At 43.2% G+C, this 26,615-nt stretch overlaps 1 protein-coding gene across 1 annotated transcript in view; it reads left to right on the forward strand.

Annotated features, from left to right (window-relative positions):
- LOC128425500 (guanine nucleotide exchange factor VAV3) overlaps positions 1-26,615 on the forward strand; it is a 90,438-nt gene that overhangs the window by 8,879 nt on the left and 54,944 nt on the right. The window contains exon 2 of the mRNA XM_053412112.1: positions 6,687-6,803. Coding sequence (XP_053268087.1) covers positions 6,687-6,803 — 117 coding nt within the window. The remainder of the gene's footprint in view (positions 1-6,686; positions 6,804-26,615) is intronic.

Here is a 26,615-nt window from a genome sequence, read left to right on the forward strand (position 1 = left end):
CACATCTCACACTCTCACACTAATTCAATTCTGTTGTCTAGTGGGGGGTGGGGGTGGGGGACCTATATCTGGAGGTCATTGGGGTTAAAACCAGGATTTAATAGAAAATTGCCGCAGAGACACTCATTGGTGATGTGGGGGAGGTACAGAGTTTTCCCTCGTGGCCTCGTGCCTGCTCAGGTGGGGTCGGGTATCAGGGGGCCTGTTTTCTGTCATCTCTGCTCCTTTCATTTTAAATGTCCCTACAGCTGATCTCATTAACCTTTATACCATAACTGTACATACGTTAATACATGTTAATGCAGTCAGACGTCCTTGAGAGCATGCAGAAGCAACAGGCTGCGTCTGTCTCGGGAGCAGATGGCCGTGATGCACTTTTGTAGTTTGACAACGCAAAGGGGAAGATGCAGAGATTTCACACTTCTCTTATTGTTGTTTTTCAGAGGTCAGTTTTCAGAACTGAGCTTGAGGTTGAGCAACATGTAATCCAGAACTACTGTCTCATTTCTCTTATTGGAAATGGAAAACTTCTGAGCGGTATATAACCCTGCTAACCATCTTTTTTGGCTGGTTGTGTTGCAGGAACAGAGAGTAGCTGATCCTTCTGTAATATATATCTCTGCTCACTTGAAGACTTGGAGCAGACTTGGACAACAAGCTGCTGCACACATGGAGCAACATCATTAGTGGGGATATGTGTTTTTCATCACCTAACAGTCAATTATTTCCTTTCTTTTAGCTTTAGTTTTGGTCACCACCACCTCTTGTGGTAAAACATCAGGCTCTTCAGATGCTAAATGCTCACCTATGTTCACCAGTTTCTCATCTGCAGTTTGCTGCTGAGTAGGTTATGTGAAAAGAGGTTGATGAGAACTTAGAAGAAACCATAAACAGTATGGCTGGAAAACCGAAACAACGAAAAGTAGCAGAAAGAGACTAACACGCTCCGTAGATCCGAGAGGAACGGTAGAGTCAGGTGATCATTTTGAGTGACAAACGTATTACATGTTGTTTTATGTCACTTCATATTCATGCAGCTTTAGCCAGTAACAGCTGTTTGCTTGTTAATATGTTACAATTATGCAACAGTGTGTGGAAGGATCAGGTGGAGCAGCACCTGGAAACACAGAAGTCCATTTCAGGAAATGTGATGAGAGAGGCGATAAAGAGGTTGTCACCGTGCAGCTAACAGGGATTATTCAGAGTCATGAAAGTGACCGGAAAAAGTCAGTGGAAACACAATCAGTCTTTTACGTCACTGCTTTCCAGGCTGGTGCACCAAGTGTGTGGGTTATCACACCTTAAACCAGAAAGCGGAGGGGACAATAAAATCTGATACTGCACTGTGAAGAGCTGCTGAACTCTGCGTTATTCGGACAGTATTTCATTAATATAAGAAAGCTGTCTGGCCACGGACCTCCGGCTGACACAGACTGTCGGTTTCGTCAGTGTCAGCAGACCTTCGCCTACGCCCGCCTCCCATTTCCTGGTGCTGCAGCTGACAAACGCTCCAACATGACATGGAAGTGACCCAATCTCTTAGACCGCGATATGTCATCCACTGGATATGACTTAACCCATCAGGGGTTAAATCTAATGTCTAATGTCATTGTCTCATTTTACGTCTGCATGGTTTCCTCTCAATAATTTCCCCCTGCGCCCTCCCAGACTGGCTCTGAGCGAGGACGGGAGAGAGAGACAGCTTTTAAACACCAAATTAGATTCTTTGCACAGGCCTCGATTCCCCCGTTGCAAGAGAATCATCTACTTGATTGCCATTAATCGATGCTCAGAGAGGTTTAAGCCGCGAAACTCTGGCTGTGTTTCATTGCGCAGATCTATGAGAGAGCAAGGACAGGATTTCATTAAGCGCCACAATACACACAGGGGCCATAAAGGCTGCAGCTTGTTGCTATGGAGCTGAGACTTGGATATTTGACTCTCACTGTGGATACAGAGCACGACCCGGCTCATATCAGCAAGATGGCTGGTCTTACAGGAATATTTCTGTGCTTTATATTCCAGATAGTTGCTCTTATGGGGATTACTTCTGCGTTCCCTCGTAATGATTTTACGTATTCTTGAAATACATTTGCTATACCTCACAATACATATTGTATATGAGATGATAAATCGCTACCTTGCCATGCTTTTCTTCTCTTCTATTTCTTCTGAGACTTATTTAGTAGCATAAGTAGAGAGACGTTCTTTTTCTGAACTCGTTCAAGCACAAGAGGAAGCTAACCGAGCCCGACCTCAACCCAACAGCTATTCTGTTTTTTGTGTTTGAACATGACCTGAGCCACATGCAGTGTCGTCTGTGTTCCCCCGTCTCTGACACACATTGCTTGTTTTCCCTATGCATTAAAAAAAAATACAGCCGAGCTAACTGACCACACAAATATCATTTGAAATAGTTTTTCTGGAAAAGGCCCATGGAGATCTCATAACTACTGACTCTGTCTGAGCTTGTACAACACCTCAGAGAATACTTACATTGATCAGGATATCAAGAGAGCTCGGCAGCTCGATGAAATTGTTGGCAGCGGCCATCACACTATTTTACGACTTAATTTCTTAAGTTCTGGAAAGAGGAGCCTGTCCTCTCAAGTGGTATCCCTCCATCTCTTACCGGTCGTGTCGTAAATGGCTTTGCAGCAGTAAACGATGCCTGGATTCGGGACGTGCTCCACTGGCGCTGGTTGTCTCCTCATATTCACAGACATGATGCTTGTTAAGTGGCGAAACAGGCTGCTTGTGTTTTCACCTTTAGTTCTAACGGCACAGTGTCAAAGCATACATAATGGTGTGGATTCCCAACCTGAGCCCATTGGGACCTAGACCAGATTCTGACAAAAATCTTAAAATTATATTTGAGGTTGGGATCTGTCACATTGGCTGGGTTGGTCTAGTTCTTATTACCCTGCACATGTAAATCATTAAAATAAATGAGAAAACAGATATATTTAATGTTGACTAGTTGACTGTAATACAGTGCTCACACACACACACACACACATATACAGCGATTCACTTTGTGAGCGCCAGAGAGTCAATCCCTAATAAGGGAGAGAAGCTGACAGTGGAGCAGTTAGTGGTGACTGCCTCATGCATCCTCATGCTGCTCTGGTTGATACGCGTCTCCCTCCACTGTCTTGAGCTCAGTGCAGCAGAGACAGTGTTCTTTCAAAACATGCTCTATGAGGCTGCTTCCCTCAGATAATACGCCGAGGTCCTGTGGGACTCTCCAGAGACTCCAGGCAGACAGGATGTGCTCGCGTGATAAAAGAAAGTGATGTGTACAAGTGTAAACACGGAATATTGTTCACTCGTTGCTCACTCGCCGCTTTACGCCGCCTCTTATCTGGAGCTGTCTGGCTGCGGGCTGCTCTCATTCTTGTCAGGGCCTCTGTTAAGCCTTATTCAGCAGGAGCGTTTGATGAATGGACAATTTTGATCTCGCTCTGGACCGTAAGGGTGGAGGTGTGTCGGCAATAACAAAATGAGTTTGCAAAATGGCTGCTTTGTCTCTTCTGTTCAGCCTCTTTGCTTTTCAAGACTATTCTGATAAAATCATTTTGTCACACGTTGCTGAACAGGGCCTCAATCCGACTTCTACCTCCTGCTGATATGGAAGCGGGAGCACTTTTAAGGAACAGGAAACAGCTCATGAAATCCACTTCCTGTAAAAGTTGTCAACCAATGGAAAAAAAAGAAGAAGAAGGAGAGGATATGATGATCAATCATTCGTATATGGAAACTTATCTCTGGGGAATTTGTTAAAAAAAGGACATGGATGCAGTAGCTGCACTAAAAACCATGTTGAGGTGGGGAAAGTGAAACAACGTAGCTCCTGTGTAACAAATACTTGAAATTTGAATCCTTCATATTGGGTGATATTCCAATATCTCTCACTGACTGACCTGCCTGCCTGGACCAGGGCTTTGTTGAAAGGTCCGATGAGGGAGGGGAGGGGGGGGGGGGGGGGGGGGGGTGTGAGGGATTTGTGGGGGATTTCCAACCCTAGCTTTAATGGATTGTTGCCTATTCAGGGGCAAACAGTGACAGTGAAGATATTTTAGTCGTCAATAACTTTGTAGTCCTCCTGCTGTGCAGCTTCACTTTCCTTCATATCTTGTACTAATGCAGCCACATCTTTCACTGCTCACCGCTGATATAAGGCTGTGATAGTGTGTTGTGACAGTATTGGCGCCGATGTCACGTTTCAAAAGTGCCGTCACGCGTTACTCACGTGGAACTTCCTGCTTGTGACAGGTTCAATTTGAGGAAACGCTGCATCTGTGTAACAACAATCAACTCAAACGCCCATTTAAAGATGATCTCATCAGGTCAACACAAACCCAGTGGTTCACTGTGATGTGGCAACAAAGCATCACTTCCTGATAATGTCTTTCACCAGCGCCCTCTTTTGTTCCATCCTCCTGTATCAGCTACAGGAAGGCTAATGGGCTATCTGCACGTTGGCTAACTGCGATATGTTGACACCATCCTCTTCCCCCTCCCTGTCTGCAGACAGGACTCCACCTCAGAAGAGCTTGCCCAACACTGTGGCTTTAGCTCTCAGTAGCTTTGTTTCCTCGGGCGCCATTCAGCACATAATTCAGATGAATAGTTTCTGGACGAAGCCCCATTAAAGATCATTATCTCAAGGTTTAGGCCGCGGACGTGGCGCTCTCAGTAAACAACCTTGTTTATTAGAGGAGAGACTGTATTGATTGTTGGATTTCTTGGTCATGGTGCACCCCCAGCTGTAATAAAGCCCAGTGTTCCCTGCCCTGTTGTTCTTCTCTTCCTGAGCATACCCGCATAATGTATTTTCATGTGTTGACCTTTCAAGGTCACTTTGTTTATATCAAACTAACATTACATTTTTTTGGTAGAAGAAAAAAAACAACCTTCTATGCAAAAGAATAGTATATTAGTAATATTAATATTGTATACCTCAGCTCTGGCGGCAGTGGCAGGAGGCGTTATGTTTAGGTTATTTGTTCATCTGTCATTGTTGTGAACACAACATCTCAAGAATGACTTGAGGAAATGTTTGCTGGCACTCAAAGGTGAAATGATAAAGATTCAATGGTGAAAGGTCAAGGTCCCTGTGACCTCACAAAATATGATTTTTTCTTCTTGAACATGACGTCTCAAGTCTGAGAATGGAATTTCTTCAAATTTTGACCAGTAGTCACTGGGACTCACATGTAAACTGATTCGATTTCAGTGGTCAAAGGGGTCAAAGGTCACGGTGACATGGAAAAAACCCATATAGACTGAAACTGCACTAGCGGAGGAATACAGCTACTGTGCTGATTCTCTGATATGATGTATTATAGAAACAAATGATACTGGGATTTGTTGTTTAGTAGCAAAGGGCTCTTAGAACTGAACTCAGGAGTTTATTATGTGTTTATCTGAACTGGACTAAATCCAAAGTTAGCAGAGCACCTGTCTCTGGGCCTGACCAACAGGGGGGTGAGAAACCACAAGAAACAGCAGTGCGCTGCTAACTCATAACATCAGGCCAGAGCAGATAGTAGACGGACGACTTCTGTGGAAGTGTATTTGTATTAATCATGTGAAAATATGTTAAACAGGGTTTTAAGTGTAAGATGTGCACGTGCAGCTTGTGTGATCTAATGAAGGAATTTTTGTTGTCATTAAAAATGGTTTTAAGCAGGCTTCAAGTTATGTAAACACTATTTTACTTTTTACAGCAACAGTATTATGTATAACAGTGTTCATGAAGCATAAAACCAACTCCACTTTCCTGTCTGTTTCCCTCTAAATGCACCATAGTAAACTAATATCTTGTAAATCAGGTAGCCACCAGGTGCTGCAGTTATCGCTCCTCTGCCTTATGTGTTGTCCGAATCTGTTGGTGACGTAGTTCGGAAAGTTCCCTCATCGTGAAAAATCTGCTTTAGTAGCGTGAAGGAGTGAAAGGCAAAAAAAAAACTACATAGACGGCCAAAGTGACACTATGCTGTATGCTGAGTTGTTGTTACTGCTGCAGCTATCTGCAGCCTGTAGATTGTCTATCTACATGCATCTGCTTGTACACTTGATGACAGATAAACGGTTGGATATGATGAACCTAATCTTCATATCTGCCTTTCGACATCCAGAAAGAACAGTGGGCTTGTGGGTAATGGATAACCTGTGTGGATCGGACCTACCTCTTCAAGTGTTGTGGGAAACGGCTCTCCCTTTAGTGTGTGACAGACACATAAACACTAGAATACATCTTTGCACATAATGAGGACTGGATTCACTAACATTGAAAGCTCATTACTAAGGGATGACTTCTGTTTTTGATTACATAACTTCAGCGGAGACATAGTACTGTAACAGGGGGAGTAAATAAGATCTCTGCCTTTCTCTCCCTGCTCTGTTGCATTGTCCTTCCCTAATTAGCCACCAGTCTGCTGGCCTATTTCTACTGGAAAGGCATCATATTAAGGAACCGAGATTCTCTCGTGCGTTTCCCGTAAACACTGATTCATCTGTCTGTCACAGCTGTGGCCCTCCAGTGTCCAAAGCCGCACGCTATTAGACAAACAGAGCGAAAGCATGCAGACAAAGAAAAACGAAAGATAACACATTGCTGCCTGTACGTTTTTTCTATGTGAGTCACTGGCTGACGAACCTTTCTGTCCCCCCCAATGCAGTTCCTGTGCCTGAAGAATATCAGGACTTTCCTGGCGGCGTGCAGCGAGACGTTCGGCATGAAGAAGAGCGAGCTGTTCGAGGCCTTCGACCTTTTCGACGTCAGGGACTTTGGAAAGGTAAGGAGGGATTCCTCAGTCGGGCTTAGTTCTCGCCTGTGTCCACCTCCACTGAGGACCATCTGTCCCCTGAGACCAAACTGAGTTGCTCAAATGTGCCTATGAACCCACTCTTGTTTCTGTATCTACGCTATGGAGCTTAGTCAAAGTTATTTATAATAAAAGAGCTCCTTTTTCTTTAGGCTTGGGTTTTAAATTACAATAATGTGCATGAAATCCAGCCTTTGTTTGGTTGATCCTGTCATTGCAACAGTCATTTTCTTTGCCCCCCTCGGTCACGTCTGCAGCCCCATTAGTATGTTCTTCCCGGCATTAGAGGTGCTAATAAAAACAGTGGGAGGACACGTTGCAACTCTCCCCGCGCTCCGAAACTCTGAGCTGCAGCTGAAGTCAGCAACACGACCCGGCAGCTTAATCGCTTCCCCTCATTAGAGTGGAAAGGCCTGCAGCGTGCAGACTTTACGTGGGGTTAGGAGTCTGGCCTCAGGTTCATTACTTTGATAGTGCCCTCAGTCTCTGCTTGTTTGCTGTGAAGCTGTCTGCGGCTCTTTGACAGCCCGGCCGGCCTCGCGAGGCCCCACGAGGTTTAATTAGAAACTGCAGCCTTGAGCAGGGGAGGGCTTTCTTAGATGACAGGGTCGAGTGTGTGTGTGTGTGTGTGTGTGGCGGTGTGTGTGTGTGTGTGTGTGTGTGTGTGTGTCTTTTTGTCACATAGATTGATTAGATTTCATCATCCATATTGAAAGTAAGTAAAGAAAATACATTTAATAAATAATATTTACTATAGTATGTTATTCGAACCAATTATGACCATCTGACATTACTACGTATACATATCTGCACACAACTGGTGATCTGCTGAAGATAAAGACAACATTTAGTTGTGATGGTAAAGGTTCGTACAAGGGTCACTTGGAATGGAAATGAAGTCCTCACTACGCTAGAAGTTCAAGATGTAGGTTTACTAATGACTATAAAACCATCCACTTAACGAAGGCTTTCAAATACAAAACATATATTTAATACTGTCCCTCATACGAACACATGACAGTGCATCGCGGATTATGAAAAATAAATGGTCCTAATAATAAAGATGGAGAGTGAAAAGGGCTTTAGATACGGTCAGCAGCTTATTTCTATCCCTACTCGAATGTTCAGTTTGGTCGGGGATGCTGATCTGATTTAAGAAGCAGAGAGAATTAAGTCATCTCCTAATTAAGTCTTCTTTAATTAAAAACACTTTTGCACCCGCTGGCAGGTTTCTTTCTTTGGCTCCGAGGGAAAATAATTTCGCAGAAAATCTACAGAGCAAAAATGATGACGATGATCACACAAATCTTTGTCTTCACTGTTTAAAAACTAAAAGATGTGATTTTTGTATTCAAGGGCTTTGAATCAAAGACCCTGCATCAGTTTTAAAGAAGCATTTATAACAGCAGGTTGTAGGGATTGAAGCTGCTTCTAGAAAAAGGTATTCTATGCATTTGATTGGATCACTCTAAGCTAATTAATCAAAGGAAAAACATTTATTTAAATATAGAACAGAGTGAAGGTAGGGGTTTACCCACATGCTATAGTATAGTATAAAGTATAAACCTCAGCTTCTCCCGGAAATGCTGTGTTGTGCACCAGCGAGTATGCAAATCTATCCCCTAAAGTCCCTTCTTCTTCGCTGCTCCTAAACAACGGCTACACTGTCCTGCTAAAATTTCATGCTGGAAATTCCCACAAATGAAACAGCAATTGGTATGGTGTGCTAGGCTTATGTTTCGAGCTCTTTAAAAGAGGTGATGTTTATGTATTCCTGGATTTCTTTATGTTACTTTTCACCTATAGCTGTCAAACTAGATAATAATAAGTTCTATTGTGTTCATTTTCTGTATGTAATTGTTTTCTAAGGGTGTCACCTGAACCAGGTCATACACCAGTGATGGCAATCGTCACTTCCATACAGGGTTAGTAGCATATGCAGCGACCTCTGAATATCTGAATTTCACTTCAAATAAGTCAGGCTGTCAAGCAGAGGATGCACTTAAAATTAATCTGATGCATTATGTATCTATTTCTTTTGGTCGGCCCTCATATACTTTTTGTTGAGAACGACAGTAGTGTGCAAAGAGATCTAAAGTTAGGAAACAAAATATGGAGTCCTGTCTGTTTAAGGATGTAACACATTATGATGTTAATAACTTTTTTTATGCACTGGTATCAGATCAGTACTTAGTATTGCCTGATACACAAATCCAGCTATCGGGAAGTGAAAAGTTTTAATGCAATATCTCTAATGCTAACTTAAGATAGAGGATGCTGGTTGTCACTTCATATTTCGCAGATATACATAACAGTCTCGGATGAGATTATAATCTAATTTGAATTTCTTTAAGATCAGACTCGTTCTCATTTTCTCAGATTTCATCCTCATTTCCCCCTCTCTGTGATTTCACTTTGACGACTCTCCCGATTGAACCCAGCCGAGCCCGGAGTGAACATAACAGTTCTGCAATGAGACAGCGAGGCGGGCCCTGTAATCGTGGCTCTGCTGGCTCTGCAGCGGCTAATGGACTGAGGAGAGGAGGGAATGGGCGAAGCTGCCACTCACCTACACTCTCAGTGTTTTAGGGTATTTTTAGCTGCTGGTCTACTGCTGAATAAAACATGAGACATGCCTGTTTATTTTAGAGTCTGTGTGGTAGTCTTGATCGAGTCTGTGTGTGCAAACACGGGGTGGATAAGTCGCTCTGGGCTCCCTCGAGGTAGTTTCCCACCTGCTGCTGTACCAGACATGTTTTCAGCTGAACTCACGAGACAGTGCAGCCTGGAAGCTCCTCAGACAAATAGAGTCAAAACGTGGACGTGAGCGCTTGTGTGTTTCAATTTGTGATAACATTAATTCATCTGTTTGAGTTCTTGGGTTTAAAAAGTGATGCTGCGCTATAGGAAGGCACACAGAGGTCTGTCTGCAGTGTAGGAACATCTGCTCTGCACATCTGTCTGTAGACACATGGAGGGCTGTAGGCTCTGCAGGGAGGAGAGGTACTTGGCTGCGCGGGTCATGCACACACACTGACACACACCTGACCTGAGAGAGAGGGAGGTTGAGAGAGCACCAGAGGTTATGGTTTAAGGTAATAAGATATTGAGAGCTGTGATGTCCTCTTAGTGTTTCAAGTGTATTTTTAATCTGCAGAAGATTTTCTTTTGCTGTTTAGAGGAGGACAGAAGATTCAGCATTCAGCGGTGATGATACACTCACCACATCAGTACATTACAAAAAGGTCACTCACCAGAGCAAGAGATTCTGAGTGACAGGTGCACAGACAAGAGACTGAGAGAGCCGTTCTCATGTGAGAGAAAGAAATGCACTACTGCAGCTGAAACTAGGATGTCTGACTCTCTTCTTGGATGATTAAAACATAATGGAAAATCGCACAAGCACGTACCTGGGCCACCTTCGTTTATTAATTTTTAATTTAATTTTTAGTATATTAAATTGTTACTATTGCCCTTATGTGGGACCAGAGGTGGGGGGATTTAAAAGATTCAAAATTTACCTTGAATGTCCATCGCTTTAAATTATACCTGTTGACTGAATTTGAAATTAAAATATTGAAATATAACAGTAAAACAAGTAATTATTCATACGTCTATTGTTAAGAACATCAAATAGTTTATGCGACTAACGTATTGTCATAGAAGAGTTTTTCCTTTTTTTAACCAAACTGTAATGCCCACAAAATCTGTCTGCGAAACCACCATTGAACAACAACAAAGGAAGAATATGATCACAACCAGGTGCGGGTGGTAAAGCGTGTGTGTGGCGTTGTGAGATTCGATGCTACTGAGCCAACAGGAGAAAACATGTGAAGAAGACTACAGTCGTCAAAACGTTCTGTGTGGAACTCAACTTCAATGCACAGAGATAAGTGAAGCTCTGCCAGGAAGTGTAGCCTGATTGTGTTCACGCTGTGGCCTGGGGGTGTGTGTGTGTGTGTCTGTGGGTTTGAGGGGGTCTTTGCATAATGGTTAGGGAATTCCCAGTTTTTATGGAATAGTATTTTTACTTAAAGCGTCTATTGGAAATAGACTGTAGCTGAGCAGTGGAAAAAGTCATACTTACATCGCTGGGAAAAACGTACCATCAAATAACAAACAAGCTATCATAAGACTTCACAAAATCCGGAAACATATAGATATTAGGTAGTATTTATATATTCTGTGAGTAAACTGTTGCAGAACTACAAATATGGCTACCATCTGTAGGCCTTTCTAAGAACCAAGGCTGTAGTCTCAGTGGTCCTATTGAAAATATTAGTGGATGCTTCAGAGACTGCACTTCCTTTTTCTACAGCACTTTCCTGAGCAGAACACATCGGAACATTAGTCAGTTTTATTTGGAAATGTTCGACACGATCTCGTGTATGGAGGCATCGCGTTTCCTCGGCTGAAAATGTGCCGCCGTCATCATGGATGAAATAAACGCCTCACTTCTTTTTTTATTGCTTTGTCTCCCATCAGCTGGTTTGAAAATAGAATCAAAGTGCTGACAGGAACCTTCCACGCTCCAGTCACATGAGGAGCAGTTGCCTAATTCTTGGAAAACATTACTGTCACCGACTGACCTATTAAATAGTTCAGCTGCTCACTCGCTCAGCTGTTTTTCAGGGAGTCCTCGGCCGAGCTCACATCTGCCTGTTAAAGTGTCGGCGGCTCTCGCACACGCTCTCATCCCTCACTGTGAAACTGTGTGTTATCTGAAATATGCACAATGAATATACAATGAAGGAAATTCAATTTTATTTAGGTAAAAGTAATAGTGACCCTCACATGTGATTTTGGTTTCATTACAATACTAAACCAAGAACTTTGTTTGTTTATATTTTACAGGTATAAATACATATTTCAGCCTTATTGAAAGAATATTTTGACGTCTTGGGAAAAATGCTCATGAGTTATTTCCCAATTGAGTCAAAGAATTTGGAAACTTTATAATTTTTTGTGATGATATGATGATTTAAGACATAACTTGAAACCTCAGAGACACAAAAACACACTTTGAGCTTCACGTAGGCAATTGGCTATCATCTGATGACAAATTAGCCTGAGGGCAACAAATTATATTTTGGGGCTTCTGGTTTACACAGTGGATATTGCCGTTCATAGTCCGACCAGTTTCTTCTATAACTCGAGTCAAACGTTTTCCACACAAAACACAACAGCAATACTTTTTGTAGGTGTCTTAGGGCCTGACTGAATTTTGTGTAATCTATATCAACAGCCATCTGGGTTTAAATGCAGATACATGAAAAAGCTAATCGCTGATGCTCCTCTTCTGCTCTCCACATAGACTGACATCCAGAATTAGCTGTTACAAGCTGAGCAGGGCGCTTCAGGAAGGTGGCCTTGTGGGTATTACGTATGATGTAGGGGAAGTAAACGCTGCCAAGTTGTGTAGTGTTGTTGTCAGCCACAGAGCAAAAATAACCGTCACCTCCATTCATGTTCGTAACCAGTGTTATGGCCTCTGTAAGCAGTGAAGCACTGAGGGGTAGAGGCTGTGTATGTTCTCTACACTTCTGATATAAAGATCCCTTCTTCTCCAGAGTTGTTCTGATCTGTCTCACTGTCACCATCCAAGGAGCCAGGGTTCAGATAAGTGTGCTAGTATATTACCAGAGGCTTCCTTTCTACAGTTTGGAGCAGAGAAGCTAGTAACAAATGTGATTGGTCGAATAAGAAACAGAAACCAGAAGGCCTCTGAGCCCGAAATCTTGTCCTTCCCTTTTACTCTGCATATTCACATCAAGAATCTGTTTATAGAAAGATAACACCTGGGCTGATTCCTTTATGACAAACTCATCAGACGTGGAGACTATGCAAATTTTAGCTGCGCTGCAACTTCCTTTCAATAGACCCAGAAAAGCCACACCTGTTCTGCACGTGGTTCACTGTTTGACACGTCGGTAAAGATAATCTTGCGATAAGAAACGGAAGCAGCAGGCTCCTGTCGCTGCAGCTGCATCCTTATCGGGTCATGCATCTGCAAATCACCACAGGGTTACGACTCTGTGACAGTTCCATGGGTTTGAGTCCTTTTTTCAAGTCTTGCCACCACTTGAACCCACACCTATTTTTAAGTGCTCCACTTCTGCACTAAGCCAGTTTGTTTGAGAGCCTCTTGAATGCGGGTGAAATGGCCTCTGCACACAAACCCAGTGTCAGCTCAGGCCTCCTCCATTAGCACTGGATCATCCTGCACTTTTAGGTGGAGGAAGCTGCTCAATATGTTTGTACGAGGGGGGGGGGGGGGGGGGGGGGGGGGGGGGGGGGCAGACAGACAGAGAGGATTTATTGATTGGTGTCTCCCTCCTCAGTTGACTCTGATAAATTTGACTGTGGATGCATCCCCTGACTTCACCCCCCGCCACCTCCATCGTCCCTCCTTCCTTTGTCCTTCAGCCGTGCCCTCTCCCGCAGATCTGTGTGGTCAGATATCAAATGTCTGCTACGTGCTAATGGCCACTCGGGGTGTAGCTCGGCGCTGCAGCGGCAGGGCTTTTGAGGGCAGGATCAGCGTGTCGTGTCGGCGGCACACTGGGCTCGTATGGGCCTTTTATTACATCACAAACTGACGAATTTGACCTTGTGTGTTGAGCCGCGGGGACATTGTGCTGCTTCAGAAATGTTGGTATATTCCACTGCCCACTGTGCGAGTGAATCGTTGACGTACGCCAAAGGTTCAGGATTTATGTGCTCATAAAGGTTCTGATCGTCTGACATGATTTGAAACTGTACGTCGCGTCGTCTCCTTGGGACAATACTCATGAGGGAAAATGGGGCCGCCTTGATCACATGTTTTGAGGCTACTATATTGTAGATTGATCACTAGCCATACTCTGATCACTGCATTGTAAGAACCCTTTCTCTCCCTCCTTTTCTTTCTTGTTAAGCAATTGTTTCTAGTCATAAACTACACTTCCTACCATCGCGTTTTGTTATTTCATGTTGAAGAGTGGTCGGGTACATCTACCTGCTCCTCACGCCCCTTCGTACACTTCACGACAAACAACGCACGAGGAAGCAGAAACTTTGCCCGACTCTCAAACGAATAGCGTCAAAATCTGGCTCATTGAATGCCCGGCTTTAGAGAGTTTGAAGTCCTCTCTGATTTATAATATTTGAGCTTCAAGCAGAATCTGAGGTGAAAAGGAGTCAAATATGTGTCTTCCTTGCTATAATTCAACACGAGTCCTTATTTCACCTGAGTTCAGTCGGTGCAGTTGTGAACCTGCCTGTCTGGTTGCTGTAAAAATGAAAAACGCTCCCGTGCTTCACTTACAATGCATTGGGTTAAAGTCGTCGTCTTCAAAACAGTTGGAAGGAACCTGCTCCAGAACGCTGCAGCGCTGGAAGCCTGTGGATTATTCATGGACTCCCGGTGCATGGCAGCTGCTCAGGAATCACAGGTCTCATATCGGCTGCATTTTCTTTGAGCGTGAATGCACACACATACACACACACACACAAACAAAATAACAAACACAGACACAACCCCTGGCTCACAGGAGATGGCTCAGCCAGAGAGCGTCCCGCCTCTCGGCTGCAGAGACGGACGCTTTCTGACGGTTTCACGGTGTTTGAGAGAAACGTCTTTGATGGTTGCTGACATCTGTCTGATCCCTGTGTGAGCACAATGGATGTGTTAGCATCACCAACCATCACCTAGAGGCGAGACGGAGGTTCTGCATTTCATCTCCACCTTTTAACCTCTCCGGTCTGCTTGTACTATAGTGTACTCATGGTCCCTGAGGCTGTGTCCACACTGACACGTTTTCGTTTTAAAATTAAAAATTCTCCATCCAGACGAGCTCAAATGTGTGAGTGAGGTTGTGGCCTGAGATGATTCACAGTAACATACTTTATAGCCTGGAGAACTCTATTGAAAGACTCAAGAGGAGAAAAGTGGTTTCAAGAATTTTCAATAGCTACACTCCACTACAGTACTGAGCTTCATCTGACATGACGCGCTAACAGACTTAAAAGAGAAATCACCAGTTTTCAGAATATTATTTCTATTTGACTATCAAAACATCTTTAAACCATGTGTATATGGTACGGACAAAAAAATGTAGAGAGCAAATCAATCAGGCGAAATACAAGGGTTTTCTGTTTCAGTCTGTTTGCATAATCAATGTTATTTATAATTAGCTTTTAAATCAGGATTTACTGGCATAAACATTTAATTCCCCTTCTTGAAAGTGTGATTTTGATATGACAAGTAATCAGTTACTGTAATTATCACTTGTGCTCATGTAAATATCTCCCACGCACGCCTCCAAGTCCTAATCACCACTGGGCACGTGGGATTTTTGCTGAAAGCTGTGATATATCTGGCAGCTGGGACCTGCAGCAACGAGTGAGAGGCAGTAACACAGGAGGACTCGCAGCTGACATGGTGGTGATGAAGTCTTTTCCATCATTCCCTTCACTCCCACATGACGTGAAGGGGATGATTGAAGCGGACCACCTGTACCGGCCCTAAAGATGCAATAAACAAGCAGCGCTGCTACAGACGGACTACGAGGATGTTTCCTCTGTCACGTCCAGGGATGAAACGTGTAACTGCCCCAGTGTCAAGAAACAAAATAGATCAAGATAATTGAAGCATTTGGTAGCAGCTTCTTTATGACAAGACCGACTGTATTAGAGTTAAAGTAAATTATTGAAATTGGAGTAGTATTGACATTAGCATGAGTATCTTGGACTAACCCTAACCCTTTTACTTTTTTGTTTTAAGGCTGTATTTACATTTTTTATGTAAAATTTTATTTGCTTCCTGGGTTTGAATCTTGTCTCAAAAATAAGAGAAAGAAATAATCCAAGGTGACCTAGATGATCAAAATGAAAAACCCTTTATTAGTGTGGCTCATGCAAAGATACAGTCAGCTCTACCTTGTGTGTCCTGTCGTCATACAAAAGGTAAAACAATTATTCTGACATTTAAAATGTCTCATGAACGAGAGAGTAAGATGTCTGTGACTGTGTGTGTGCGAGTGTGTGTGTGTGTGTGTGTGTGTGTGTGTGTGTGTGTGTGTGTGTGTGTGTGCGTGCGTGCGTGTAAGTAGTGACTCCCTCCACAACTGACTCATCTCAAGTCGCAGCAGGAAACAGGAAGGGGAAACGGTAACGACAGAGCCTCTCTGGATTCTGTGTATTCAAACTTAGCTTCAGGTATAATGGCACATTTTCTTCAGTTTGAACACACTCACACACACACACACGCGCACACACATGTGTGTGCGCGTGTGTGTGTGTGAGTGTGTGTGTGTCAGTCCCTGCGTGCATGTGTCCATTCATTATTGCGTGGTTGAGACCAAGACAATATAACTTTTCCCACATCTGGCTCTGCGTTGTCCTGTCAGTGACTTAATCAAGTCCCTACCTTTCCTGTGACCGGGCCACGGCCCCTGGAAGTGGTGTTTGTGTGTGTGTGTGTGTGTGTGTGTGTGTGTGTGTGTGTGTGTGTGTGTGTGTGTGTGTGTGTGTGTGTGTGTGTGTGTGTGTGTGTGTGTGTGTGTGTGTGTGTGTGTGTGTGTGTGTGTGTGTGTGTGTGTGTGTGTGTGTGTGTGTGTGTGTGTGTGTGTGTGTGTGTGTGTGTGGAAACCCAGGTCAAAGGTAGCCTCACAGTGAGCATGTGACACATAACCACAGCAGGTAGCCCTGCTGAAAATAAGACGACTGAGTCATTCCTCCATCACCCTGCTGGTAATCCACAGGTTGCAATAAGCAGTGTGAGGTTATCAGTGATTCCGATCGCAAGAGAACTGAAATGTGAGACCTCAGGCTGCTGCCGGGTGTCGAGGATACCTGGCCACGCAGACATGCCATGTATTTGTCAGCCACCGCTGAGTCTGGGCCAGTCAGAGAGTACACAGTATGTGAAGCTAAGCCCCCGTGTTCAGGATCAAAGACTAACAGGACTGAAGAGCAGGTCTCCACGTGGGCCCTCCTCCCCTCGCTGTCCTACTTTCTTACAGATCCCCCCCCCCCCCCCCCCTCCAGCTTCACCACTGAGGGCTTTGCTACCGAGAACTACAGAGGAAAGGCTGCACATCTCAGTGCGACTAAAGGACCCACAACGGGGTCAGACTGATCTGTCGGTGCACAAGGCTGACACTAGACTTTGTTTTAGTGTTGTGGTCTGATGGATCGCTTCGGAAACTGTTACGTGAGAGTTTAATGAGATGATCAGTTTATTCAGTAACAAATAAATAGTATTTTTACCACAGTATTTGACTAAACGATGATTAAACTGAACTCCTCATATATGATTAACTTCAGACCCGGGTTTTGTTTTCAGGGTTAGTCTTTGGTAGCGCATTGCACGTGATTTGAGCAGAAGAAGAAATGTCTAAATGTCAGTGAACAAGACAGGAAGTCTATGGCTTTACTAAGAGGCTGTTATTTGGTTTTTACCTTAGTGTTATTTCAGGGGGGTTTCACATTTACTTGTTTGGTCAGAACCAAAATAACAGGTGTGCATTTGTTTCTGACTTCTCTCGTTCTGAATCAAACTAAACCGTGGTTCAGTTGGCTTACAATGTGAAAGCCACGTGTTTGAATTCTTCAGACTTTGGTAGAAGTTGAGACAGCGTTAAACAATAGAAGGAGAAAAAGAAGTTGTTTGCCAGATTGCTTGCAGTCTTCACCTCCAACAATAAAATGGTTGATCGACGATTACGTTTATTTGGCTGGAAGTGAATATTACAGAAGCAAAAAACATTGACGAAATCATCTAGTTCATTAACTTTCTCCATTCAAAGAGAAGACTACTAGTTAGCTAAGACAATAGCCGAATTGACAACACTACATCACACACATGTCCATCTACAAACCAATCTATGTCCAACATAGCGTGACCACATAAGTGATGACAAGAAGTAAGTGTGCCAGACAGAAGTGTTCAGTCGCTCCCTAAAATATAACGTGAAACCAAAACTAACACGATAGAAAGACATGAAGCTTGGTTTCGACCATGGTCCGGACTTTTTGATGTGAAAAACCCTTTGTTGCCGGTCACAGAACCCGAATGAAGTGAGCTTTGAGAAAGAGATGGGAAAAGATTTGGGGTTTTTCCTAGAGATGAACCAAAGTCTCTTATTCTGGAACTCATAACAAATCCAAATTATCGAGCCTGTTGAAAGACATTATTTGAAATATAAACACATCCTACATTAATGAACAGTTACAACAAAAATTGAAAGAATCATACATATTATAATTCTTTGGAGAATGTCTACTACTATGTTTCAGTTTTTCTTGATTTGCTCATGTTCTTCAACTTGTTCACCATCTGTGCTGTGTGAAAAGAACAGAGGACAAACCAACGTTATTGAAACGTGTCCTGGAGGGACCTTGCAATATTTCTATTAAATATAACAATAATCCATCAAATTTATACTGGAAAAGATGAAAAGGGAGGGGATCACTTTCATGGTCAATATTTGTGTACACATTTTTCTGATGATCCAGGACAAAAATATCTGTCGCAAATCGTTGGTCCATCCAAGATATTTCATCTGACCTACAAATGTCAATCCAAAGGTTGTATAAAGGTCGAATTCGAGAGGTCAGAGGTTCAACAACTACAGCGGGTTTCATCCTTTGAAAATATCAAAATCGGATTGAGAGATACTTCGGTGTGGACTTAAGAAGTGGATCGACTGACAGAGTTGTGCTACTAGCAGAGCTAACGAGGCTCCGTCCATAATATGCTCAGTTCAAATCTTGCTCTGAGAAGCGTACAGTCAAACTCCACTCTGCCTTTCAGACACACAGTGAAGCTGTTAGTCTCTGATCATGCACACAAATGACTGTACGCACAGTGTTGTGGTTTAGAACATGAAGTGCCCAGGGTAGGTGTCTCTTCCAGATGGACAGCCGCGCTCTGAGATGGAGCAAATATGGAGATTCTACATGTTTATGTCCCTCTCCTCGGTTCGCCATCTCCCTGCTCGGGGGGGCCGGTTTCCTCCGGGCAACTGCTGGCTCCGACCGAAAAGAAGATAAAATAAGATGAGTTAATTTTCAACAAGTGCAACCCCTGTCTCCGACACATCTCTAAAGTCTGTCCTCTAAATCTGTGATGAGGAGCCGCAGGCAGCATCTGTCATCTCACCAGCGTCGTCTGAGCGAACTGCAGCATTTCAGGATTTCACAGGGACATTCAGGCGCTTCCGAGCTCGCTGAGATGTTTTTCTGCAATTAAAAAAAAATGCTCCTGCAGAAGCCGCGCAGATGACTGTATGTGTGTCAACGATGACTTTTCCAGATGCTCAAGGCTCAAACTCTGAGAGGAGGGGGGGGTGTTTGGGGTCTTTTCCTCTCCATGTTGCTTCCCAGAGGTGGAGGTGGAGTGGGTGGCAATTCTAAAAGCTAATCTCCATCCTCCACACAGCTCAGAAAATCTGCTCCCCCCTCACAATAAGCCGACTGCTGTGTGTTATATAAGATCCAAACAGAGGCAGTTTAGCTGTAATCACTGGGCCAACTGGGGAACAAGTTTGAATGAGATGAAATAATTAGTGGTGGAGTGGAGGGAGCTTAACACAGGGAGCTGTAGTGGTTCGGATTCAATTTCACTGAAATACAGAAAACTACCGCACAACAGTATTTATCACGTCTAATTCAGTTAATGTGGAATAATGGAACAGTATTTCCCGCAGAATTCAAACTGGTGGTTGCTGGGGTGCACGTACAGGCGCACAAGCGTCACTGACACACGCAACAGATCCCGAGTGAAAGAGAAGGTGTCGTGTGAGAGAGAGAGAACTAACAACTGCAGCTGGAACTGTCTGTGTGGACGGTAACCACTTTATGGACGATAGCACGATCAAGTGAAAAACTCTGCAAATAATGCCCCACACAGCTACACAATGCATGCACATTAGAGATCTGCTACGTTCTAGTGATGAATGTAAAATCTATTTTTTGTTTCATTATGACCCTGTAGGATAAATTAGAATATGGCGCCACAGTCTAGATAATTAAAGGGAATGTGAACAATGTGTGTTTAACTGTGAGTGTTGATGTGGAAATAATGAAATGAGAGAAACTAATTATCCATAATAAAAGACCACAGACAAATAAAGGTACATTTAGCAATATTTGGAATAAAATGAAAGTCTTGTCAACAGCTTAACACACACACTGCAACGAAATACTGCACGTGCATGCAAGATAAATATCTGTACATGCTACTAGAATTATGAACATGTTCAACAGTACAGCGTGAATAGGAGAGCAGAGTGGAGGGTTTGTAATTAGCTTCATGTGCAGACTCGGGGATGAAAGGCCTTCTAACGTCTCATAGGAGCTGTTCTTTAATGGAAGATAATGTGTCTGTCCTCAGGGTGGTGTTAATCAATACGTATCTCTTCATCTCATCTAGATGTGTGATGTAGGGCCTTATCAAGCAGCATTGTTCTGTGGTATGTTCATGGTTGTGTTAATAGAGGGCAGAGATTAGGAAACCTTCTTATATGAAGTTACGTTTGAATTAAAAGCCACCATATATGGATTTTTTATTTTTTTTGACTTATGCAATGTATATCAGATATGTGCTGCTCTCCTTCCTCATCATAGACACTCAAAGGCACAAAGTCATAACATCACCATGTGTCTAAACCACGGTTAACTACATAACTAGAGAAAAAAATATACATGGTTAAGTTCATATGCAAATTAAGACATTTAGTTCCGGGGAGATTGTGGTAATGGTTAAACAAGAACAGCCGAGCTTTCCACAAGCATATGGAGCAGCCAGCTGAGGTGGTGTCAACCCCACAGAGACCATGTCTGGCTGTAAACTTTGGTCATATTTGAATGAGTTTGTGCATTAAATGTGAACATGAAGTGAGGCTTTGTGAAGCAGCCCACACAGTTAAAGATATCATCATGTAAAACCAGGCTGACTGCAGGTAGTTCCATGACATCATGGTTTATCTCCATGCTTCCGTCACAGCAGTGGGCAGAGGATTTGTGTCTGCAGGTTGTCGGTCCCTTTGTGTTGAATCTCAGAGATGCCTCAAAATAACTCTTCAAATTTGGACTCACTCTATTTGACTGAAAGATGAACTGATTAGAGAATTATGGTTAAAGGTCAAGGTCACTGTGGCATTGCAAAACATGGTTTGGCCATAACAGAGTTTAAGAAGAGAACGGCAGCTGGCAGGGGCAGGAAGTTAGGTATTGTTTCCTCTAAGGAGATCACGTGATTTTCTTTACAACACACCGACAACAGTGTCAGCTCTAATCTCCACAAAGCCTCTTGACATTCGTCCATGTCTTCTATGTGAATGACACTGTTTTTTCAGATATTGGTTTTCTTTCGTTCTTTTTCATTTTTGCATCTGTCGCTATGAATCCAGTGGGGATCCCCTGTTATGTTCTCACATTGGATTCTCCTGACCATCGTTGGTCTTTATACGAGGAGGCCAGGCAGAGAAAGTCCGTTGAAACTACGGAGGCTCTCGCTAGGCCGTTTGCGTTCACGTATTTAATCTTTGGAGTTTAGTGCATGTCTAAAAGCGGCTTATGACTATTCAAGGGAAAAGTCAGTGAGAAGGACCATAAAGAGAAGGCACACAGCCGCATGACTAATGTGTAGGATCGGCACAGTGAGTCGTGTTTAATTGTTCATGATTAAAACGGCAGCTCCTCGGGGTACGCTAACCGGAGCTAACCCACTTATGCCATGTAGATATGACACACTGACTATTTGTGGCCAGAGATGTGGCATCGCAGCTCCAGATTTGTTGCGTGACAGTGAGACGGGGGGGTCTCACTGGGTTTCATTGGTGGAGTGCTCGTTGTTGCTGCTGTTTCAGAGCTGGTTCTGGATATATCACTTCTAGTTGTGATGTGACATCTTCTGTAAATCGGAAGGATTTCCACAACTTACATCAGAATTGAACTCGGGGAGTAGACCCTCTCTGCTGCTGCAGCTCTGATTAACTGAGTAGCTTTTTAATCCTGTCTATTGCACCTGACATGTCATATTACAACTTCTCATTCACACTCCACCAACTTCCAATCAGATGCTGTTTAAATTGATATCAGCGCTTCAAAGATTTCTTTTAACGATTTAATTGAAAGAGAGAATAATTCATGGATCTAGATGAAGAAGAAAAATTGTAAAAGTAGAAATAACCTCCTTTCCAAGTCTTCTCCATCCCAGTGCACCTACATGAACACTACACCCATCTGCTCCTCACTCCGCCTCCAGGCTTTGCACCATGAGTGACAGGGCCTTCACCTTGGCTGGCGTTGACCTATGAAACATTTCCCCCCCCAGGGTCCAGACCACTGCACATTTGTTGCTTCTTTTAAGATCATATCAAAAACTCACCTGTTCAGATTTGCCTCTCCTGGTACGACACAAAGGCTATGTTATTTATTTCTTTGTATATATATGTGTGTGTGTGTGTATTTTATTGTTGTTTCTGTTTCTCTATCTTGTTTTATGGACTGAATGTATTTTTGGATTAAAGTGTCCTTGGCTGTCTTGAAAGACATTCATGAATAAAACATGTTATTATACCAGAAACAAAAACAGACCAATAAAAGTCAACCAAGATGTGCTCAAATTTAAAAACAGCCCTTCCAGACCCAACAGCCAGGGCCTGAAATGATATTGAAACACTGGAATTCTTCATTTACTTCCCCGGCTTTTAACATCTTGAGCCAGCGATACAGATGTCCCTATGTTTGTGCTGTTCTCCATGGAGATGTGGATTTATGGCACCGTCTCAGTGAGTATTCGCGTGTTATGGCTGTGGTCAAAACTATAATCCTAGAAGGTGATAAAATGGTTGACATGTAAACTACCATGATGAATAGTGGAATGAGGTGCAACAAGATGGATAACCCCTCTTCAGCCAATTGTTTACCCACAGCCAGTGTGGTTGTAAATCAAGCCGAGCTCGGTAGAAGATCCTCTGTGTGTCTTCTCTTGGCCAGAAAAACTATATTGCCGCTGCAGGATCTCATAAATCATGAGGCACTTTGCTACCTGTAAGGGTTTTTTATCTAAATGTACCTTGGAGCTTTATTTCTCCCTCGTTTAAACAAGGAGTCTGACTGACAGAAACCATGACAGACTGTGGTGTGGTGTCGTCCATTTTATGTGAAAACCAGTGCGTGGTTCATTCTCTGGATGAGGAGCACGTTCCCTTCTGACTGAGTGCACCTCGGGTTTGGCTCTCGAGAGTCCCAGAGCTGCTGCCTTTTCTATTCTTCCGACGAGATGAATACACTTCAGTCTAAGATGGAGCTGATCCTGATAAGGTGTCTGCAGTAACCAGCATGACACTGACTCCTACAGATTTAAACCCACCCACTGTTGGAAAAGAAATCATTTCAAATCCTTTTGTAGTATTTTTTTTACAAAGATAAAAGGAGGCTCCTTACTGCCAAGCATCCAAAGAAATTATCCATCAGTCCAAGAGTCGTTTGCTGGTTTTTAATTATAGTTCCACTTAAAGCAAAATGTTACAGTCAACAGAATAAATCGGAGCCCTTCTCCCTTTTTTATTGTTAACCCGCCAAGGAAATATAACAGTTATAGAGAAAAGAGAAACCACTGGGAGCTGCCTGGAAGTTTTAATAACAAAAATCCATCCATCATCTATACTGCTTGTCCTTTTGAGGGTTGTGGGGGGGCGTAGGGGCCAATCCCAGCTGACTCTGGATGAGAGAGGGGGGGGGGGGGGTACACCCTGGAGTGGTCGCCAGTCCATTACAGGGCCAGAAAAACCCAGACTGACCAAGATTTGACCTGGGACCTCCTTGCTATGAGGCAAGAGCGCTCAACATCGCCCTTACCCAAACAAATATCAGCCTAAATAAACAATTGACCTTGGTCGATATTCCTGCTTGAGAGGATTATTGCCTCTGCTGCAGAACCACTTCCCTGCTCGACAGTTTCACCGTTTGCTGTGGCCTCCTCTGAAGCTTCATGTCCCCCGGGTTGCGGGGGGAGTAGGGTTGAGTAAAACTGAAGCGTGGGGGTCCATGACTGACGCAGCGGGATCAAAGGCTAAGGGAGGGAAAAGAAATCCTGAGGAATGTCCATATGGATTTTCACTGACCGCCTCGGGACATCGTTTACAGTGCACACGGCCCTCTCAAAGTTGTTCTTACACTTAGTTATGGTTTTGGCCGGCGTTTCAAGTGTTTGGCTCCACACGAGGAGCTGAAATCTGCAGCTTTTAAAACAGCATCCTGGTAACTCCACTATAGCGGCTGAGACTCTTAAATGCAGAGTTTATATTTGGGGCTGAAAGACCCCTTGGGGAGGACTAGTTTTTCCCCCATTTGCTTCATTTCATCCTCAGTTAACTGCGGGATAGTGTTTCGGCGGTGTGGGAATGAGATCGTCATGTCAGTGTGATGAAACAATGGAGATTGTGTGCAGTGTAGATTGGATGGCGAGTGGGTGGACAGAGGCGGTTATGTCTTTAGCATGGCTGCCGCAGTGGATTCGATGATAATAACAGCAGTGGAACACCACAGCTCTGGGATGCTTCATGCTATGCCTGCATGGAGGATTGCGCTCAGTTGTCGGCTGACTGAATTTAAGGTCGGTTCCGCCTCAGATCTACTGGTACCATGCTGTAATTACTCCTTTCTGTTCACAGGCTGTACAGTACAATCCTCATCATACACCACTCATTTTGAATTACTCTTGGACCATTCTTTAACTTATTTGTTGTACTCATTCCCAACTGTATGTCCATTCAGTTTGTGACTACTGTGAAACTCTAAGCTTCTTTTGAGACAAATACGCAAATATGTTAATACAGAAGTAAGGGGTAACTGTTAGTAATGCAAACATCTAGGTGAACATTTGATTATTAGAATGCCATTTACAGCAGAAGCATAATTTCACCATTCCATATAGTTTGGCTTAATTATTTAGCAACTAATGTGCAGCATAATCAGCTTCTTTTTGCAGAAATTGAGGTTATAAATCATCTTGAATTGATTGAAGCAGATTCTTTGTGGCGTAGAGCATCCTTCAGCCTGGGAAGAGAGTTGTGTAATTGTATTCTTTGTCTCTGATATGAGGGTTGTCTTGGACAGGACACATTTTGGAGGACCTTGGACATGAAGCTCAAAAGATGTGGGCATTTACTAACTGAGGCCTATGGAACTGCATTATGGGAAATGTAGGACCCAGTATTTTCTGAGCTTGAACCTTTTGAGCGACTGACAGTGTGGATATCTCTAACATGTGTTGAATTTTATTTTTTGATTTATAATATGGAATAAGTCGTGGTGAAAGTGCTCGTCTCAATCCCCTGAAACCCACAGTACTCATCAGATCACCTGTTCTGTCCAACCAATGGCAATGTGTTGGTGCTAATCACCGGATCGTCGAAACGTTTTACCTCTACTTTTTCAAAATGGGTTACCCAGCTGGCAAAATTAATAAACCTAATGAAAATACTTTATTTATATTACAAGAGTTATGAGTGTGTGTTAGTGTATGTGTGTAGGACTGGTCAGTTGTGAGCAGCCTGTGAAATTCAGCTACAGTTACCTCACCTGTCAGAAAAGTGAGGACTTGGCAGATCAGATTTGTTTGTGCATCAAGGCTTCGAGCTGCGTGGGAACATCAGTATGCTGCTTGAATGTGTGTGTGTGTGTGTGTGTGTAGGTGTGTGTGTTTGTTTGTGTGTTATTCTGTCAGTGTGTGAACATCAAGCAAGTTTGTGATCACTTGGCTGAGTGATATGCTCGCCTATTAATTTGAACATAAAACACGCAGGAGTAAAGGCTTTTGAGGATCAGCACTGGGGAGGGTTTTTGTGCGTGTGTGTGTCTGTGTGTGTGTGTGTGTGTGTGTGTGTGTGTGTGTGTGTGTATGTGTGTGTGTGTTTGTGTGTGTGTGTGTGTGTGTGTTGTCCTGAGGGGCTGCAGTCTGTCGGGGTTGATTTACCTGGACAGAGAGGATGACCTCGCTTGTGACCTCATGCTGCAGAGTTATTAGAAGGGGGAGAAAATGAAAATCAACTTCCCCTCCACTCTTCAACAGATGGAGTAGGAGAGTAGCAGTAGTAATAGTAGTAGTAGTTTGAGTCACATTTGTATGTTTTTACTCATCAACTTACAAAAAGTAAAAAAACAAAATGTCTCTAGTCATAGTACGACTTCTGATAGAAATGGTTTGATTGTCTGATTGTCAGTTTGTCCAGAGCAGAAGGAATTTCTCTATAACACATGTAAATATAATCATCTCTAATAAAGAGAGAGAGACAATAACGAATCAGACTTTAATGTCGTCTTTTATTAGCATCAGTATATCATTAGAAGTATGAAGGCTTAGCTTCTATTCACAGAATTCAGGTGATATGTGATATTGACAGTTTCCTGTGGCATTATATATCTCAGATTGAATCACGTGGGGGTCATGAGCACATTGTTCCAGTTGCTCAACCGACATCTTGCTGTGCAGTTGTTGTAACTTCTGTAAAGTCTGTCATGTGGTCATGTGGTCATGAAGTCATGTGGTCACGTGTCACTGACTCATCATCAGTGCTGGTAACATTAAATGAAAGCTGTGATGACCAACAGTTTTACTCAGATTGAAAATGTCTTTGTAAAAAACTAACGATAATAAACGATGCAAAAATTAAAATAATGTCGAATTAATATGGATGAAGGATACTGTTTTTGTCGTATTGCATTTATATATATAACGATAATGATTGTGACTAAAAACGCAGCATTGAAATACTGATTTGGATGTTG

The sequence above is a fragment of the Pleuronectes platessa genome, chromosome 20, assembly GCF_947347685.1.
Source record: "Pleuronectes platessa chromosome 20, fPlePla1.1, whole genome shotgun sequence".
NCBI classification, from domain to species: domain Eukaryota; kingdom Metazoa; phylum Chordata; class Actinopteri; order Pleuronectiformes; family Pleuronectidae; genus Pleuronectes; species Pleuronectes platessa.